Source organism: Oncorhynchus masou, chromosome 14 (assembly GCF_036934945.1).
Source record: "Oncorhynchus masou masou isolate Uvic2021 chromosome 14, UVic_Omas_1.1, whole genome shotgun sequence".
In the NCBI taxonomy this organism is placed as follows: Eukaryota; Metazoa; Chordata; class Actinopteri; order Salmoniformes; family Salmonidae; genus Oncorhynchus; species Oncorhynchus masou.
In genome coordinates this window covers 10,209,156-10,228,136 of record NC_088225.1, presented here as the reverse complement: position 1 = coordinate 10,228,136, position 18,981 = coordinate 10,209,156, and the positions used below count along the sequence as shown (strand labels likewise).

The following is an 18,981-nucleotide window of genomic DNA, read 5'->3' as shown; positions in this document are numbered from 1 at the left end:
CCTCGCCTTCTGGATGATAGCGGGGTGAACAGGCAGTGGCTCAGGTGGTTGTTGTCCTTGATGATCTTTAGCAGGAACTCGAGTCCTTCTGTTCACCTGACTTAGAATTCCTCACAATCAAATGTCGACCGCATTATCGACCAAGAGAATTCTCTTTGATTATAATCACAGCTGAATATGTTCCCTCCCAAGCATACACATTGATGGCCCTGAACGAATTTCATTTGACTCTATGTAAACTGGAAACCATTTATCCTGGGGCTGCATTCATTGTAGCTGGGGATTTTAACAAGGCCAATCTGAAAACAAGACCCTCTAAATTCTATCAGCATATCGATTGTGCAACCAGTGCTGGTAAAACCGTGGATCATTGTTATTCTAACTTCCGCGACGCATATAAGGCCCTCCCCCGCCCCCCTTTCAAAAGCTGACCACGACTCCATTTTGTTGCTTCCAGCCTATAGACAGAGACTAAAACAGGAAGCTCCCGTACTCAGGTCTGTTCAACGCTGGTCCGACCAATCTGATTCCACGCTTCAAGATTGCTTCGATCACGTGGACTGGGATATGTTCCGTATTGCGTCAAACAACAACATTGACGAATACGCTGATTCGGTGAACAAGTTTATTAGCAAGTGCATCGGCGATGTCGTACCTACAGCTACTATTAATACATTCCCAAACCAGAAACCGTGGATTGATGGCTGCATTCGCGCGACACTGAAAGCGTGAATCACTGCTTTTAATCAGGGCAAGGTGACCGGAAACATGACCGAATACAAACAGTGTAGCTATTCCCTCCGCAAGGCAATCAAACAAGCTAAGCGTCAGTATAGAGACAAAGTAGAGTCGCAATTCAACGGGTCAGACACAAGAGGTGTCAGGGTCTACAGTCAATCACAGATTACAAAAAGAAAACCAGCCCCGTCGCAGACCAGGATGTCTTGCTCCCAGACAGGCTAAACAACATCTTTGCCCGCTTTGAGGACAATACAGTGCCACTGACACGGCCCGCTACCAAAACCTTCTGCCAAGACTCCTTCACTGCAGCTGGCATGAGTAAATTGAAACGTGTTAACCCTCGCAAGGCTGCAGGCCCAGATGGCATCCCCAGCCGCGTCCTCAGAGCATGCGCAGAACAGCTGGCTGGTGTGTTTACGGATATATTCAATCAATCCTTATCCCAGTCTGCTGTCCCCACATGCTTCAAGAGGGCCCCCATTGTTCCTGTTCCCAAGAAAGCTAAGCTAAACGACTGCCGCCCCGTAGCACTCACTTCCGTCATCATGAAGTGCTTTGAGAGACTAGTCAAGGACCATATCACCTCCACCCTACCTGACACCCTAGACCCACTTCAATTTGCTTACCGCCCCAAAAGGTCCACCGACGATGCAATCGCAACCACACTGCACACTGCCCTAACCCATCTGGACAAGAGGAATACCTATGTGAGAATGCTGTTCATCGACTATAGCTCAGTATTTAACACCATAGTACCCTCCAAACTCATCCTGGGTCTCGACCCCGCCCTGTGCAACTGGGTACTGGACTTCCTGACGGGCCGCCCCTAGGTGGTGAGGTTAGGTAACAACATCTCCACTCCACTGATCCTCAACACTGTGGCCCCACAAGGGTGCATTCTGAGCCCTCTCCTGTACTCCCTGTTCACCCACGACTGCGTGGCCATGCACGCCTCCAAGTCAATCATCAAGTTTGCGGACGACACTACAATGGTAGGCTTGATTACCAACAACGACGAGACGGCCTACAGGAAGGAGGTGAGGGCCCTCGGAGTGTGGTGTCAGGAAAGTAACCTCACACTCAACATCAACAAAACAAAGGAGATGATTGTGGACTTCAGGAAACAGCAGAGGGAGCACCCCCCTATCCACATCGAAGGGACAGTGGTGGAGAGGGTAGTAAGTTTTAAGTTAATTGACGTACACATCACGGATAAACTGAATTGGTCCACCCACATAGACAGCGTGGCCTCTTCAACCTCAGGAGGCTGAAGAAATTCGGCTTGTCACCAAAAGCACTCACAAACTTCTACAGAGGCACAATCGATAGCATCCTGTCGGGCTGTATCACCGCCTGGTATGGCAACTGCTCCGCCCACAACCGTAAGGCTCTCCAGAGGGTAGTAAGGTCTGCACAACGCATCACCGGGGGCAAACTACCTGCCCTCCAGGACACCTACACCACCGATGTCACAGGTTGGCCATAAAGATCATCAAGCCACTGCCTGCTTACCCCGCTATCATCCAGGTCAGTACGGGTGCATCAAAGCAGGGACCGAGAGACTGAAAACAGCTTCTATCTCAAGGCCCGTTTATACCCCATTTTCTCCCCAATTTCATGTTATCCAATTGTTTTTAGTGGCTACTATCTTGTCTCATCGCTACAACTTCCGTACGGGCACGGGAGAGACAAAGGTTGAAAGTCATGCGTCCTCCGATACACCCAACCAAGCCGCACTGCTTCTTAACACAGCGCGCATCCAACCCGGAAGCCAGCCGCACCAATGTGTTGGAGGAAACACAGTGCACCTGGCAACCTTAGTTAGCACGCACTGCGCCTGGCCCGCCACAGGAGTCACTGGTGCCCAATGAGACAATAGCATCCCTACCGGCTAACCCCTCCCTAACCCGGGCAAAGCTAGGCCAATTATGCGTTGCCCCACGAACCTCCCGGTCGCGGCTGGTTACGACAGAGACTCGGCGGAACCCAGAGTCTCTGGTGGCACAGCTGGCGCTGCAGTACAGCGCCCTTAACCACTGCGCCACCTGGGAGGTCGGCCATCAGACTGTTAAACAGCCACCACTAACATTGAGTGGCTGCTGCCAACATACTGACTCAACTCCAGCCTCTTTAACAATGGAAAAATTTATGGAAAAATGTATCACTAGCCACTTTAAACAATGCCACTACATATAATGTTTCCATACCCTACATTACTAATCTCATATGTATATACTGTACTCTATACCATCTATTGCATCTTGCCATCTTTATGTAATACATGTATCACTAGCCACTTTAAACTATGCCACTTTTGTTTACATACCCTACATTACTCATCTCATATGTATATACTGTACTCGATACCATCTACTGCATCTTGCCTATGCCGTTCTGTACCATCACTCATTCATATATCTTTATGTACATATTCTTTATCCCTTTACACTTGTGTGTATAAGGTAGTAGTTTTGGAATTGTTAGATTACTCGTTGGTTATTACTGCATTGTCGGAACTAGAAGCACAAGCATTTCGCTACACTCGCATTAACATCTGCTAACCATGTGTATGTGACAAATAAAATGTGATTTGATTTGATTTAGAGCCACACACCTTCCCCCTTAACCTTACCCAAAGCTGAAGGGGTGGGAGTTCGGGAGTGGAGGAGAGAACTTCTAAAGAACTCTAGGAAATGATTAAGGAGAAGGGTGAAACTTGGCAGGTGAAATGGGTGTGTTTTTGGCTTTCAGTCAGAGTAAGGCAGGTAGTATGCGTGTGTGTGTACCTGTTTGATTATCTACACCTGTCTCCGCTTGTTGGCTGTCTGCTTTTCACAGATATCTGAGTTCGGTGTCTTGCAGCAAAAACCAGTAACACTGGGAAGGCTTCAGTTCAGAGTAGGGGGAGGATCACTGCAATTCAGCCCCAGTGTGTCCTTAAGAAAAACAAGTGGATCATGTGTCACCAGTAGGGCGGCGCCAACAGGTCGGGTTACCCCCTCCCAGTCTGGTACAATAAGAAATCTGCCTCTATCTCTATGAGCAGAGTGATAATTGTAAAACAGAGACTTGGCCCTCTAATCACAATCACACATTTCACAGTGACTGGTAGGGGACATGGGGCTTTGGAGAAAGGGAAGGAGTGGAACAGAGCGATATGGTGGTTGGCTCAGTTTGTCCTCCATCTGGAATTTCCTACTAAATTGTTTATTTTCCCCATGAGGAGAGAGAGGGGCAGACCGGACAACAAACATGTTGTCATAATGACAATACCCGTTCTGTCTCTGTTTAACAACTTTTGTTTGTCGTCACATGTTGGATGGGTTGACCAGAATGGGACAGAATTCCTTTTGTATTTCCTGGACCCAAATAATTGGATGATTCTGGCTCTGAACAGACCTCCTGCTCATTCAACGGTTTGGGGAATGAGGGATGACCTATTCGCCATGTCTCATTGAATGGATGATCCTTTGGAGTTTGTTTGAGATTAGAGCACACAATGGAGTGGTGTACATTAACAGAACTGCATGTATGTGCATGTGTGTTTACATATCTTGCATTACTCATCTCATATGTATATACTGCTTTCTATACTATTCTACTGTATCTTAGTCTGTTCCATTCTGACATTGCTCGTCCATATATATATAATTCCGTCTTAATTCCTTAGATTTGTATGTATTGGGTATATGTTGTGTAATTTGTTAGATATTACTTGTTAGATATTACTGCACCGGCGGAGCTAGAAGCACCCGCAATGACATCTACTAATTTTTCTTTTTTTCTTTTATTTTACCTTTATTTAACCAGGTAGGCTAGTTGAGAATGAGTTCTCATTTACAACTGGAACCTGGCCAACACAAAGAAAAGCAGTGTGACACAAACAACAACACAGCGTTACACATGGAATAAACAAGCATACCGCACAAGAAAAAAAAAGTCTATATACAGTGTGTGCAGATGGCATGCACAAGTAAGGCAGGGTAGCCTAGTGGTTAGAGCATTTGACTAGTAACCGGAAGGTTGCAAGTTCAAACCCCTGACCTGCCAAGGTACAAATATGTCTTTCTGACCCTGAACAGGCAGTTTACCTACTGTTCCTAGCCTGTCATTGAAAATACCAACTCACTTGCCTACTTACAAAAATAAATAGGCCATAGCAGCGATGGGCTATGTACAGTAGCGATCGGTTAGCTGTTTAGATAGCTGATGTTTAAAGTTAGTTATATAAGTTTCCAGCTTCAGCGATTTTTGCAATTCGTTCCAGTCAGCAGAAAACTGTAAGGAAAGGCGGCCAAAGTAGGTGTTGGCTTTGGGGATGACCAGTGAGATATACTTGCTGGAGCGTGTGTTACGGGTGGGTGTTGTTATCGAGACCAGTGAGCTGAGATAAGGCAGAGCTTTACCTAGCAAAGGCTTATAGATGACCTGGAGCCAGTGGGTCTATCGCCAAATAGGTAACGACCAGCCGATTAGAGCATACAGGTCGCAGTGTATGTGACAAATAACATTTGCTTTGATTTGACGTGCATGTGTGTGATGTGTGTGATAGACAGTGGGCCTCAGAGCAACTCTTTGTGTTTGCCCTCATGGCCCAGTGGCCTCTCCTGCCCTTACCGTGACCAGAGCCAGCCGGGGACAACTACAGGGCTCTCCTGCCTTACCGTGACCAGAGCCAGCAGGGGAGAACTACAGGGCTCTCCTGGGTTTTATGCTGACTGTTAGGACTCATAGTTCCCATCTGTGCTAAGAATGGATTTTTTCAACATGTGTAATATTTTTATTGTTACAATTTTATAACAGCTCATGCTTGTGCTGAACTTGTGAGATGTTACTTGTGAAGGGAGAAAACTTGATCCCGTATCTATCAACCTGTTTTAATCATGGAAAATCCATGATGTCATAAAGGAGAGGTGATCATAGCATCAGAACGGATTGATTCTAATTCTATGGAATACAACTTGTTTGCGTTCTTCTGTGACTATCATGACAACTAGTGCAAAAAATCTATGCAGTTACACATCAGGATATATAGTTTTGTTTACCATATATCATATCGTATCGTATCGTTTTGAAAGTGTCGCAATATTATTTTTCCACTAGTTGACTGTACCAGCAACAATACCTTCATAGGTATTTCTCCATCTTCTTTATATATATATATATTTTTTTACCCCCTTTTCTCCCCAATTTCGTGGTATCCAATTATTAGTAGTTACTATCTTATCTCACCGCTACAACTCCCGTACGGGCTCGGGAGAGACGAAGGTCAAAAGCCATGCGTCCTCCGAAACACAACCCAACCAAACCGCACTGCTTCTTAACACAGCGCGCATCCAACCTGAACGCCAGCCGTACCAATGTGTCAGAGGAAACACCGTGCACCTGGCGACCTGGTTAGCGCGCACTGCACCCGGCCCGCCACGGGAGTCCCTAGTGTGCGATGAGACAAGGATATCCCTACCGGCCAAACCCTCCCTAACCCAGACTCCAAGGCGTCCCACAGTTGTGTCAAGTTGGCTGGATGTCCTTTGGGTGTGGACCATTCTCGATACACACGGGATACTATTGAGCATGAAAAACCCAGCAGCGTTGCAGTTCTTGACATAAACCAGTGTGCCTGGCACCTATTACCATACTCTGATCAAAGGCACTTCAATCTTTTGTCTTTCCCATTCACCCTCTGAATGGCACAAATACACAATCCATGTCTCAACTGTCTCAAGTCATAAACATTTTTCTTTAACCTGTCTCCTCCCCTTCATCTACACTTATTGAAATGGATTTAACAAGTGACATCAATAAGAGATCATAGCTTTCTGGTCAGTCTGAGCAGACTCAGATAAGGAGACTGGGATGAAGTAACCAAGGTATTTATTGAAACACAGGGGGAGATGGAGTGCAGGTCAGGGGAAGCTCGGGTGGGTTGCTGGAAACCAGGTGCGGAGGCTGAGGCTGGAGCGAGAGTGGTTGAGACAGGGCAAGCAGGTCCAGATGGGAATCCAAGGGAGTAGTAGAGTGGGGAATCCAGGACAGAGTAGCAGGATGACGAGACGTGAGACGTGGGTGAAGACAGGGACCAGAGTCAGAGCGGGCAGAATGAGCAGATATTCCAATCTGGCAGCGTGGAAGTGGCAGGGCTGTGTGTTTGTAGAGGTCTTGATTATGGAACAGGTTGGAGCTGGTGGGGATCTGCTCTGATTCCAGCACACCTGTCTCCGCCCACATAATCACACACACACACACAGAGAGGGAGAGAGTACTGGGGGAGAGGCGGCAGGTCAAGGAGACACAGGATGAGCAGTAGAGGGCGTTGCAGGAGCAGATGTGACACTATGTCATGGTAAGAGTTCATAATGTTTTGAACACTCAGTGTATGGTGAGCAATATGTTATATGGAATATCGAATCGCAATACATATAGAATCGGCACCTAAGTATAGTGATAATATCGTATTGTGAGGTCCATGGCAAATCCCAGCCCTAATGACAACCTAATTGCAACAATCACATCAAACATTCTGAACTTCATAACTCATCTTTCTTTCTAGAGAGAGGCTGATTTTGACATCTTCTCTGAGTTTACTTTGAAGTGTAGTACTGCAGTAGATCTTGTCTGGAGGAGGCTGGTTTGATGAGACTGAAGACAGAAAGCTTGAGAGAGCAGGTTCTGTGATGTTGGAAGAATTGGGCCTGCTACTGAAGATCAGCTTGAAAGGCCTTATGCTGGTAAAGTGATGAGAAGGGGCACTGGGGCTAGGAGGAGGTCTGAGAAAGGCTTTGGGAAAACACCACAATGTTATACTTGCATTTTACCTGAATGAAAATATGATTCTGAGACTAATGGCCTAAACTCAGCAAAGGCAAGCATGCGAGGTGTGCGTGATTTATTTTAGAATGCATTGTTTTAAATTATAATGACACAACCGAATCCGGGCAGGTGGGTTGTCCTTTTTGATGCCTCGCTTTAATTCTAATTTTATCGTTGGCGCTGTAGTCGCACAAAATACTTTTTGTGTTGGAAGAGGTAGCTAAGAGTTGAGGCTTTACCACACATGCTAAATTAGACCAATTGCTTTAAGAGCGATGTTTCTTTTTCCTCAGGCCATGGTTGCTTTGGAGCTTGATGTTGACCAGGTCAAGATGAAGGGAGCTGGTCAGACAGACTCCTGTATTGATGCTGCATCTACTTCAGTGTTGAACAGTGGCTCTAACAAGAAGGGAGGCCGACTCTCCAAGAGGAGACACCACTGAATACCCTGCTGCAAATATGGGCCATTATTCTTTTTGCACTTGAAAGATTTTGATTATTACTATACTTGTTTCCATTTCATTATTTGGCTCAATTGGTATTTTTTTTTGTGGAAGTTTCAATAGTTTTTACAATGACCTCATTCAACAACCTGGGCACAAATACATGAATGAAACATTAGAATGAATGATGATGACTGTGTTCTTTTTTACAGTGGAGAGGTAAGGAGAGTGGATCCCTAATATAGAAACAGTTGGTTGGTGGGTCGTTGTCAGGTAGACATACAGTATTTACTACTCACACACTTTGTTTACGTTGGATATTTGAATATTTACGTGAATTCCTTACCGCGTCTTTCTTTCCCCCAATGCAGTTAAGTCAAAACCACACCCCTCTATTAAGTATCACTTTACCCACAGTATCTTTATTTTGGCAAAATTCCAGCCATTTCGATGGCCATGTGTTCATAGATATAAATAGAGGACTAGATGGAAATGGTTTTGGTATAGACATTGCCAGTGAGGGCTTCCAACATGTAAAAGGAGTCAACTGAGTGGTGATTCCTATGGGCTGGATGTGATCAGCCAATGATCAGAGAGCATTGTCTTCTTCAAATTGGGTTGCCTATGGTTTGTAAACCAAAAACTAAGGTTATATCCAGGAGCCAAGACCAAGATTTATACCAGCACATTGGTCCCAAGATCCAGACCCAGTGAGTTAAAGACTGAATTCACGTGGTCTCAAGACCAAGACCACTAGATCAAGAGTCCATGGGCCCTTTCTTCAATTGTAAGAAACTTGAGTATACTACAGTAGACCACAGTAGAGTACAGTACAGTAGAGTACATACAGTACAGTAGGATACAGTACAGTATAGTATAGCACAGTAGAGTACAGTATGGTAGAGCACAGTACAGTGGAGTACAGTGCACTATAGCACATTATAGACGTCTATGTTTTGGCCAAATAGATGTCAATGTTTGGGTTCTTGGAAGGTTGGATCCCTTGCTGACTATGCATCTCAATACTCTACCAACATGGTGGTCCTCTGTGGCTCAGTCGGCAGAGCATGGCACATGCAACTTTAAGTTGGAGATAGCCCCAATGGTGCTGCCCGTGCTGTGACAGACTTAATAATGGCACAGACACAAACATGAGACCTCTATATATCTCTATGGTTTCAATTGTTTTGGTTGTGACAGTTTCGGTTTGGACAATTTGGACTTATTTTGGACTTTAAAGAAGCCCCATAGCTAACACATTGCTGGTTATCTTTCATTTGGACAGATACTTTATATATTTCTTGATATATCAGAATTTCGGTGGTGACTCTTCTTAAAAATACATTAAGATTGACCAACTTGCTCACTAATTTTCTCCAAAATGTTTGCAGATGGACTACTCACCATGTGGCCATAGTGGAGAAGGGTGTAATCACCTGGTGATGTTTGTAGGGTTGTGGATTAAGGCACATTCATTTTACAGTCTCTTAAAGTGTGTGTTTCGGTAGTGACAGCAAAAGTGGAGACAGCTTTTTTCAGAGAAAGATGTTTTAAAATAAACAAAACAAATAATTTGATCAGTATCTTTCAATGTAATAATAGAACAACTCAATATGTTCTATTGAAATAATAGTGTCACATTTCTTTAAAAAAATAATATTTTCTTAATTTCAAACATAAAGTTTAAGAGTCAGGATTTGGGACAGCCACCTCACAATAGAAATAGGTGTATAAACAATGACTTTGTACCACACAGAACAAAAATATAAACACAACATGTAAAGTGTGTTTCATGTTTCATGAGCTGAATTAAACGTTTACAGAAATGTTCCATATGCATACAAAGCTTATTTCTCTCAAATGCTGAGCACAAATTTGCTTACATCCCTGTTAATGAGCATTTGCTGGGGACAATAAAAGGCCACTCTAAAATGTTCAGTTTTGTCACACAACACAATGCGACAGAATTCTCAAGTTTTGTGATTGGCATACTGACTGCGGGAATGTCCACCAGACCTGTTGCCAGAAAATGTCATGTTAATTTCTCTACCATAAGCCGCCTCCAACATCATTTTTGAGAAATTGGCAGCACGTCCAACTGGCCTCACAACCACAGACCATGTGTATGGTGTAGTGTGTGCGAGTGGTTTGCTGATGTCTACGTTGTGAACAGAGTGCCCCATTGTGGCGGTGGGGTTATGGTATGAGCAGGCATATGGACAATGAACACCATTGCATTTTATCGATGGCAATTTGAACGCACAAAAAAACATGACGAGACCCTGATATCAATTGTAAGGCACATTTTTTTAAAGATATCTGTGACCAACAGATGCATATCTGTATCTCAGTCATGTGAAATCCATAGACTAGGGCCTAATGAATTTATTTCAATTGACTGATTTCCTTATATGAGCTGTAACTCAGTGAACTCAATGAAAATTGTTGCATGTTGCGTTTATATTTTAGTTCGGTATATATTAATTGAACAATATGTTTGTTATTGCAATGGATTGAATTAGAACATATCATGATGTTAATGAATGTCCTGAGTTTGGAGACAACTGTTTTTTAAATTGTTTTTTGGGGGTGGTACAGCAATTTACACCACTTCTGTAGAATCACCCAGGTAACAAAAAATCTAAACCTGTTTCACAAGTAATAACATAACACAGATGTGTAGTTGAATCAAACACGGAAGTAGAAAGGTTGAAAGGAGCCCTGCACACTGTCCATCTCTCTCTTTAGCCAGACAGACTAGTCAGTGTTAGTCATGACTTTTATCAGTTTTACATTGATGACCTCAACCTCTGTGCCAAGAATAGACTTTTTCCACATTTATAATATCTTTGTTGTTAAGTTTTCATGATATAAAATCTTTGCGCATCAGTTGGCAGCTAATGGATCTGTCCTGTCATGCTTTCAGCTGAACTCACTATATTGATGACACTTGTATACTGTGAATGGAGAAATTATCCCACATAGACATCTAAACCAATCATCAACTTGACCATATTAGTAGTGATGTCATAAAGGAGGGTTGACCATATCGTTTAAATGAATTCTGTTCTATTGATTCTATGGGGCAGGACTTGTTGGCAGCCGTCTGTGACATCATAATCCACTCTATGGCACTACCATGACAACTTCATTCCAATTCTGAATCTCATAACTCATCTTTCTGCCTAGAGAGTGGTTGATTTTGACATTTTTGCTGAGTTTACTCCTTGCACTTGCGATGGCTTTGAAGTGTAGTACTGTTGTTTTGTTGGTGGCTCTTTACATGGTGGCGTTACACGCTGGACTCCCTGACAGACTCCCAGATGGCGAGGTGCTTCGGGACACCCTGTTACCCCCCATGATCCCTAAGGAGTGGGCCGCCACCCCTCAACTCCAGACCGACACTTACACCATTCTGAATATCCTGTACAAACGACACTTGGCAATTGAAGAGAACACGACCACCACCAAGACCGGACAGACTTTGACCCAGACAACCCAAACTGATGCTACACCTAGCTTTGAATTCCTTAGGACCCGTGTGGCTGACCTCCAGACTTTGGAGAATGCTGGTGTGAGTGAGATTGTCTGGAGGAGGCTGGTTCGATTGATTAATGAGACTGAAGACCAAAAGCTAGAGACAGCAGGTTCTGTGATGTTGGGTCTCTCCTGTGTGCTGGGAGGACTGGGCCTGCTACTGAAGATCAGCTTGAAAGGCCTTATGCTGGTAAAGTGATGAGAAGGGGCACTGGGGCTAGGAGGAGGTCTGAGAAAGGCTTTGGGAAAACACCACAATGTTATACTTGTATTTTACCTGAAATATGATTCTGTTGTCCTACAGAGACTAATGGCCTAAACTCATCAAAGGCGAGTGTGCGAGGCGTGTGTGATTTATTTTAGAATGTATTGTTTAGAATTATAATGACCCAACTGAAGCCAGGCAGGTGGGTGGGTTGTCCGATTTGATGCCTCGCTTAACTAGAACTGTCTCTATTTTTGTTTCGCTTGCGCTGTAGACACACAAAACCATACTTAATTAAAACATTTTCAAACTCATTTGAATTGGAAGAGGTATCTAATAGTTGAGGCTTTACCATACATGCTAAATTAGACCAATTCATCCACTTATGGAAACACAACATTGCTATCAACAAAGATGATTGGAGATATGGACTATCCTGCGAGCATTCAGTCACTGCTCTGCCTGTCCTTTCCACCCGCCTTGCTCTGCCTGTCCTTTCCACCCGCCTTGCTCTGCCTGTCCTTTCCACTCACCTTGAGCTGCCTGTCCTTTCCACCCGCCTTGCTCTGCCTGTCCTTTCCACCCGCCTTGCTCTGCCTGTCCTTTCCACCCGCCTTGCTCTGCCTGTCCTTTCCACCCGCCTTGCTCTGCCTGTCCTTTCCACCCGCCTTGCTCTGCCTGTCCTTTCCACCCGCCTTGCTCTGCCTGTCCTTTCCACCCGCCTTGCTCTGCCTGTCCTTTCCACCCGCCTTGCTCTGCCTGTCCTTTCCACCCGCCTTGCTCTGCCTCTCCTTTCCACCCGCCTTGCTCTGCCTCTCCTTTCCACCCGCCTTGCTCTGCCTCTCCTTTCCACCCGCCTTGCTCTGCCTCTCCTTTCCACCCGCCTTGCTCTGCTTGCTCCGCCGCCTGCTTCTGGTGAGTTTTTCACTTAAGAGCCATGTTTCTTTTTCCTCAGGCCATGGTTGCTTTGGAGCTTGATGTTGACCAGGTCAAGATGAAGGGAGCTGGTCAGACAGACTCCTGTATTGATGCTGCATCTACTCCAGTGTTTACCTCCAAGAGCAGTGGCTCTAACAAGAAGGGAGGCCGACTCTCCAAGAGGAGACACCACTGAATACCCTGCTGCAAATATGGGACATTATTCTTTTTGCACTTGAAAAACGTTGATACAGATTTAGCTTATTATTATACTTGCTGTTTCCGTTTCATAATTTCTCTCAATGCATATTTTTTTGTAGAAGTTTAGTAGGTTTCAAAATAACCTCATTCAGCTGGGCACAAAAACAAGACAAGAGGTTGCTTTACAGTGGAGCATTAAGGAGAGTGGACCCACATATTAAAAACAGTGGTAGGTAACAAAAACTGACGCTGTGTATCTACTTTTATAGAGCAACGCTTCAGTCACATAGACCTTGGTCAGGCATCATTTAAGTGATATTGAGAATGAGGATGCAGAGGAGGTAGCCTACACAGCAGCTTGGCATTGTGGTTATCTGTCATCATGCCCTGCGTTCATAGTGAAGCACTCCACTCACCCTCTCTCTCCCTCTTCCTTTAGTCTCGCTCACCTCGTTCTCGTCTCCTTCTCTTTCGCGCCTTCTCTCTGAGGACATAGGGACGAGCATGACGTATTGGTCCTGATGGAACAGAGAAGGGGCCTGAACTGAACCAGAATTGACCCGGCGACAACCAAGACTAAACACTTTAGGAATGTGTCTGACGATGAGAATGCCAAAGAAAATGTTTTAGATACTCCCTGTGTGTGTGTGTGTGTGTGTGTGTGTGTTTGTATGTGTGTCTGCATGTGCATGGGGGCTTGTGTGTTCTTTCATAAGTGAAGGTTATATAAGTCTACACATTTGGAGTGTGCATTTGGAGGCTGTGTGTTTGTGCATCAGTGTGAGTTGTGTGTATTTAGTGGCTTAGTAATTGCGACAGGGTCAAGACCAAGCCACATCATGTTGCCCCTGATTATATCGCAATTATGTTCTTGATTCTGAAACAAAAGTGCCCAACAATGGTTTGATAAGAATAATACCTTTTGTTTAATGAGACTTGCTGTAACTCCTGTGTTCATTCAATTAGTAAATAGGTCTTCTATTCAGCCTGGGGCACCCCATCTCTAATTTTCCTAAATCAGACTTACCCTCGCCCCTCACTGCCCCCACCCCCACCCTGCAGCGTCCCCACATCGGGGCCTCGGCAACATTCAGAACACAGCCCCCCCACCCATTTGATTGTGACTGACAGCTTCTTTGTTCCATTGTCCGTAGCTGTCGCCTCTGATGAAGACACACACACACACACACACACACACAGACCTATGTAGCTCCCCTCACTGCGCAGTGAACAGAAAGACCTGGCTGCTACCGCTGTTGAAATACGTAGGGTACTGCTGATTAGGTCTACACATCCAGGATCCTCTGGGTACCACCTCTACAGACAGGGACTCTACAGGCAGACCTGGGCTTCCTCTCTGTAGGTGTCTCTGTCTCTCTCTCTTTCCCTTTCTCTCACTCTCTTGGTTTCTGGGTCTCTCTCGCTGTCTCTCTCTCTCAGTGGACTGGGGGTCCAGGGCTGAGGGTCCGAGGCTGAGGGTGTGAGGGAGACAGGTGGTGAGGGAGGCTCTGGGGTGCAGTGGGGCCGTTTGTGAGGAGGAGGTTGTCATTAACAGGGCTCACCCCTCCTCAGGGATGGGAACCAGGTCATATTCTCTCACATGGCACAAAGCAGGGTGTGTATGAGGGGGGGGGGGCTGGATGGGGAGCAGGCCATGACCTCTTTATATCCATCAACAGATCACCAGCTTGGTCCACACACACACACACAAGCTGCACACAAGCAGATGCAAAAGAACGCAGGCGCGCGCACACACAGACACTTAACAGCAGGACTATTGGCTATGAGTGTAAGGAGACAGATCTCAGATTAGTTTACATTTCCATGGTCATTTGCAAACAAACTTTCTCTCACACACTATCATTCACTGGTTCTCCAGCTGAACCACACACAGAACAACTTTCAACACCAGTGGTTGGAAAGATCCATTCAGACCCTAGTAAAACATTATCCAGTCCCGACCCACAGAGACAACCCCCCCCCGAAAACAAACCAACATCATATGGCTACAATGATCTCCATCCCTAGACAACATTATAATACTCTCAACAGGTATCCTGCTCATTGAGCTGTGTGTGCTGTGGCGTCTGTAGTGGAATCGCCACCCCAGCTGACGGTACAGCCAGAGAGAACACACAGTGATTTAGTGCCCCCAACTGGTTCACATAGAGTCCTGCAGGCACAATGGAATCCATGCTCTCTGGAAACCCCACCAAAGACATTGAGCTAAACGCCTCATCATTACAGCGCCGTTAAGAAAAAGGCTGTCTCTTTTAGAGTAAACCAAGAAGTTTATTTCTAAATCAATGAATTACTTTCAAAAATAAGATATTAACAATCTATCCATTCATAAACTTTTAAAAACCACACATTCAGCTTATAAAAAGATGCAGAAATAATATGATTAAACAGCAAAACAATACAATTATGAAGACATACATCAAATCAAATGTACAAGGAAGGAATCTAGTAGATTCTTCGTAACTCAGAGCTAAATACTGCATTGTACTAAGAGTTTATCAAGGCCTGAGTCTTTAGTTCATTGGGTGCTACGTTACGCTTTCACTGTGATTGTAATGCTGTTGTTCGTTTGTTATTCTTTGTAACTGGGGAAGTTATGTGTGCTTTGATCTGACCAGAAAAAGCTCTTAGCCCCATGTATGAGGTCACACTGTACTGTCTGTGTTTGTGCAATTGTGCGTGTTGCCTGGCCAAAGCTTATCCTGGTTCTCTCACAGCCTCTCTCCCCAAGAACTACATGCCACCTCCTTCCCCCAGGTGGCCAGGTTTGGGTGTCAATAATTCAGCTACACCACTGTATATTTCTCATAGGGTGCATCCAAAATGGCACCCTATCCCTATATAATACACTACTTTTCTCCCTGGTAGTGGACAATATAGGGAATAGGGTTCCATTTCAGACCCAGTCTCAGTTTGGTGAGATGGTGCGTCGGCGCAGGCAGCTGCAGGTTAGGCACTTAAGGATGCTCATGGTGATGTGCATGAGGGGGCCGAAGTTGAACAGCAGGTTGTAGAAGGTGTTGACCGACAGGCCTCCTGTCTCGTCGGCGTACTTCATGGCCACGATGGGCGTGTACAGGCTGTTGGTCAGGTTCCTGAAGCGAGGGTTCCTTGACTCAATCACCTTCTTAGTACACTACATGAGAGAGAGAGAGAGAGAGAGAGAGAGAGAGAGAGAGAGAGAGAGAGAGAGAGAGAGAGAGAGAGAGAGAGAGAGAGAGAGAGAGAGAGAGAGAGAGAGAGAGAGAGAGAGAGAGAGAGAGAGAGAGAGAGAGAGAGAGAGAGAGAGAGAGAGAGAGAGAGAGAGAGAGAGAGAGAGAGAGAGAGAGAGAGCATCATTGAGTGTTTATAGCACACCTTGAGTTTCTTTCAAATACTTTGTGTTTTTTGGTCTGGAGTGCCAGATGGGATTGGATTTGCACTTTTGGGACTATTCCATTGGTTCCATTACACTAGGCAAACTCAAATCCCATGAACCAAAGGGTGACACAGGGAGAGGAGAGTGTTCACTAACCTTGGCGATGTCCTCTGGGGTCTGGCCCATGGCCTCAAAGATATCCTTGGAGGAGGGCAGGTAAACATCTTTAAAGTAGCGCACTGTGTCTGCATCAGCTCCTGGGTACTCCATCTTGGCCACGTCCTCCATCATCTTCGTCTCAAACTCAGTGTGCACTGGCCCTGGCTCAATCATGGATAAACTGACCGGAGAGAATAGAATAAGTCTTTATTAATCTAATACACAGTAACGATAATTCTTTAATTTTGCTGGCACGGTAACCAGGTAATTGAACGCCCACTGTGAGCGATACCAAGAGATGTAAACACAGAAACACAATAGGAGTACAAGACAGACTGAGAGGAACTCACTGGACGTTGAACTTGAGCAGTTGGACAGCCATACTCTCACAGAAGCCCTCCATGGCGAACTTGGAGGCAGTATAGACATCGTTGAACACCACACCTGCAGGCAGAGCAGACTCAGGGTCAGGAGGAATGGTAGTCAGAGAGCAGGACCGGAATCTACAGCTTTTACAGTTAGCCTGCTGGTCCAGATCTGTATTTGCGCTAGCCAACACCTCAATCATTAGCATGCCAGTCTTACCCTGTAGACCCATAACACTGCTCATGACCACAATGTGTCCCGCCCGCCTCTTCTTCATGTCAGGCATGACCTCTTTAATCATCCTCACCACGCCAAAGAAGTTGGTCTCAAACACCCTCTTCATGTCCTCCATACAGATGCTTTCCACGGGTCCCAACAAGCCCACACCTGCATTGTTGACTGAGGGGAGACTCACAGATAGAGACAAGGGTTACAGACCTGTAGTTACACTACCGATGCTATACAGATACTACACTGTAGTCTTCTGTACAGACACCCATCGTTAAGGTTTAGAGCTGAGGCTCTAAAGCTTTAGTCACAACTGATGTTTTGTAGGCCGTCATTCTTTTATTTATTTTTATTGAACCTTTATTTAACTAGGCAAGTCAGTTAAGAACAAATTCTTATTTACAATGACGGCCAACCAAAAGGCAAAAGGCCTCCTGGGGGGACGGGGCCTGGGATTAACAATACAAATAAATGAAATACAAATATAGGACAAAACACACATCACGACAAGAGAGACAACACAACACTACATACAGAGAGACCTAAGACAACAACATAGCATGATAGCAGCACAACATGACAACAACATGGTAGCAACACAACATGGCAGCAGCACAAAACAGGGTGCAAACATTATTGGGCACAGACAACAGCACAAAGGGTAAGAAGGTAGAGACAACAATACATCACGCAAAGCAGCCACAACTGTCAGTAAGAGTGTCCATGATTGAGTCTTTGAATGAAGAGACTGAGATAAAACTGTCCAGTTTGAGTGTTTGTTGCAGCTCGTTCCAGTCGCTAGCTGCAGTGAACTGAAAAGAGGAGCTACCCAGGGATGTGTGTGCTTTGGGGACCTTTAACAGAATATGACTGGCAGAACGGGTGTTGTATGTTGAGGATGAGGGCTGCAGTAGATATCTCAGATAGGGGGAAGTGAGGCCTAAGAGGGTTTTATAAATAAATATCAACCAGTGGGTCTTGCAACAGGTTTACAGAGATGACCAGTTAACAGAGGAGTATAGAGTGCAGTGATGTGTCCTATAAGGAGCATTGGTGGCAAATCTGATGGCCGAATGGTAAAGGACATCTAGAGCACCCTTACCTGCCGATCTATAAATTACGTCTCCGTAATCTAGCATAGGTAGGATGGTCATCTTAATCAGGGTTAGTTTGGCAGCTGGGGTGAAAGAGATTATGATAGAGGAAACCAAGTCCAAATTTAACTTTAGGCTGCAGCTGTGATATGTGCTGAGAGAAGGACAGTGCACCGTCTAGTCATACTAGAGTACTTGTTTGAGGTGATTACCTCAAGCTCTAAACCATCAGAGGTAGTAATCACACCTGTGGGGAGAGGTGCATTCTTCTTACCAAACCACATTACGTTTGTTTTGGAGGTGTTCAGAACAAGGTTAAGGGCAGAGAAAGCTTGTTGGACACTAAGAAAGCTTTGTTGTAGAGCATTTAACACAAAATCCGGGGAGGGACCAGCTGAGTATAAGACTGTATCATCTGCATATAAATGGATGAGAGAGCTTCCTACTGCCTGAGCTATGTTGTTGATGTAAATTGAGAAGAGCTTGGGGCCTAGGATTGAGCCTTAGGGTACTCCCTTGGTAACAGGCAGTGGCGGAGACAGCAGATGTTCTGATTTTATACACTGCAGGCCAAAGACCAGTCAGAAACACCAATATTGTTGTGAGCCGGCCTACAAAAATGGAATGGTATATTGTATCAAAATTAAATAAATAAAGGTTAAATGTAATCAAATAAAAATAAGCTTTGTCCAGGTCAATAAAAATAGCAGCACAACATTGCTTAGAATCAAGGGCAATGGTGACATCATTGAGGACCTTTAAGCTTGCAGTAACACATCCACAACCTGAGCGGAAACCAGATTGCATACCAGAGAGAATACTATAGACATCAAGAAAGCCAGAATTTGTTCTTAATTGACTTGCATAGTTATATAAATGTTTGAATTGTATGAACACTAG

The 18,981-nt window shown here is 45.0% G+C and overlaps 1 protein-coding gene across 2 annotated transcripts in view; it reads right to left on the bottom strand.

The window, feature by feature from the left end:
- Nucleotides 1-15,137: 15,137 nt before the first annotated feature.
- Nucleotides 15,138-18,981, bottom strand: part of rdh8a (retinol dehydrogenase 8a) — a 21,777-nt gene continuing 17,933 nt past the window's right edge. For both annotated transcript variants that reach the window (XM_064986291.1, XM_064986290.1), the window contains exons 3-6: nt 16,979-17,158; nt 16,744-16,837; nt 16,391-16,574; nt 15,138-16,012 (exon numbers count right to left, since the gene is read on the bottom strand). In XM_064986291.1, the coding sequence (XP_064842363.1) occupies nt 15,785-16,012; nt 16,391-16,574; nt 16,744-16,837; nt 16,979-17,158 (686 nt within the window). In that variant the 3' untranslated portion in view covers nt 15,138-15,784. The remainder of the gene's footprint in view (nt 16,013-16,390; nt 16,575-16,743; nt 16,838-16,978; nt 17,159-18,981) is intronic.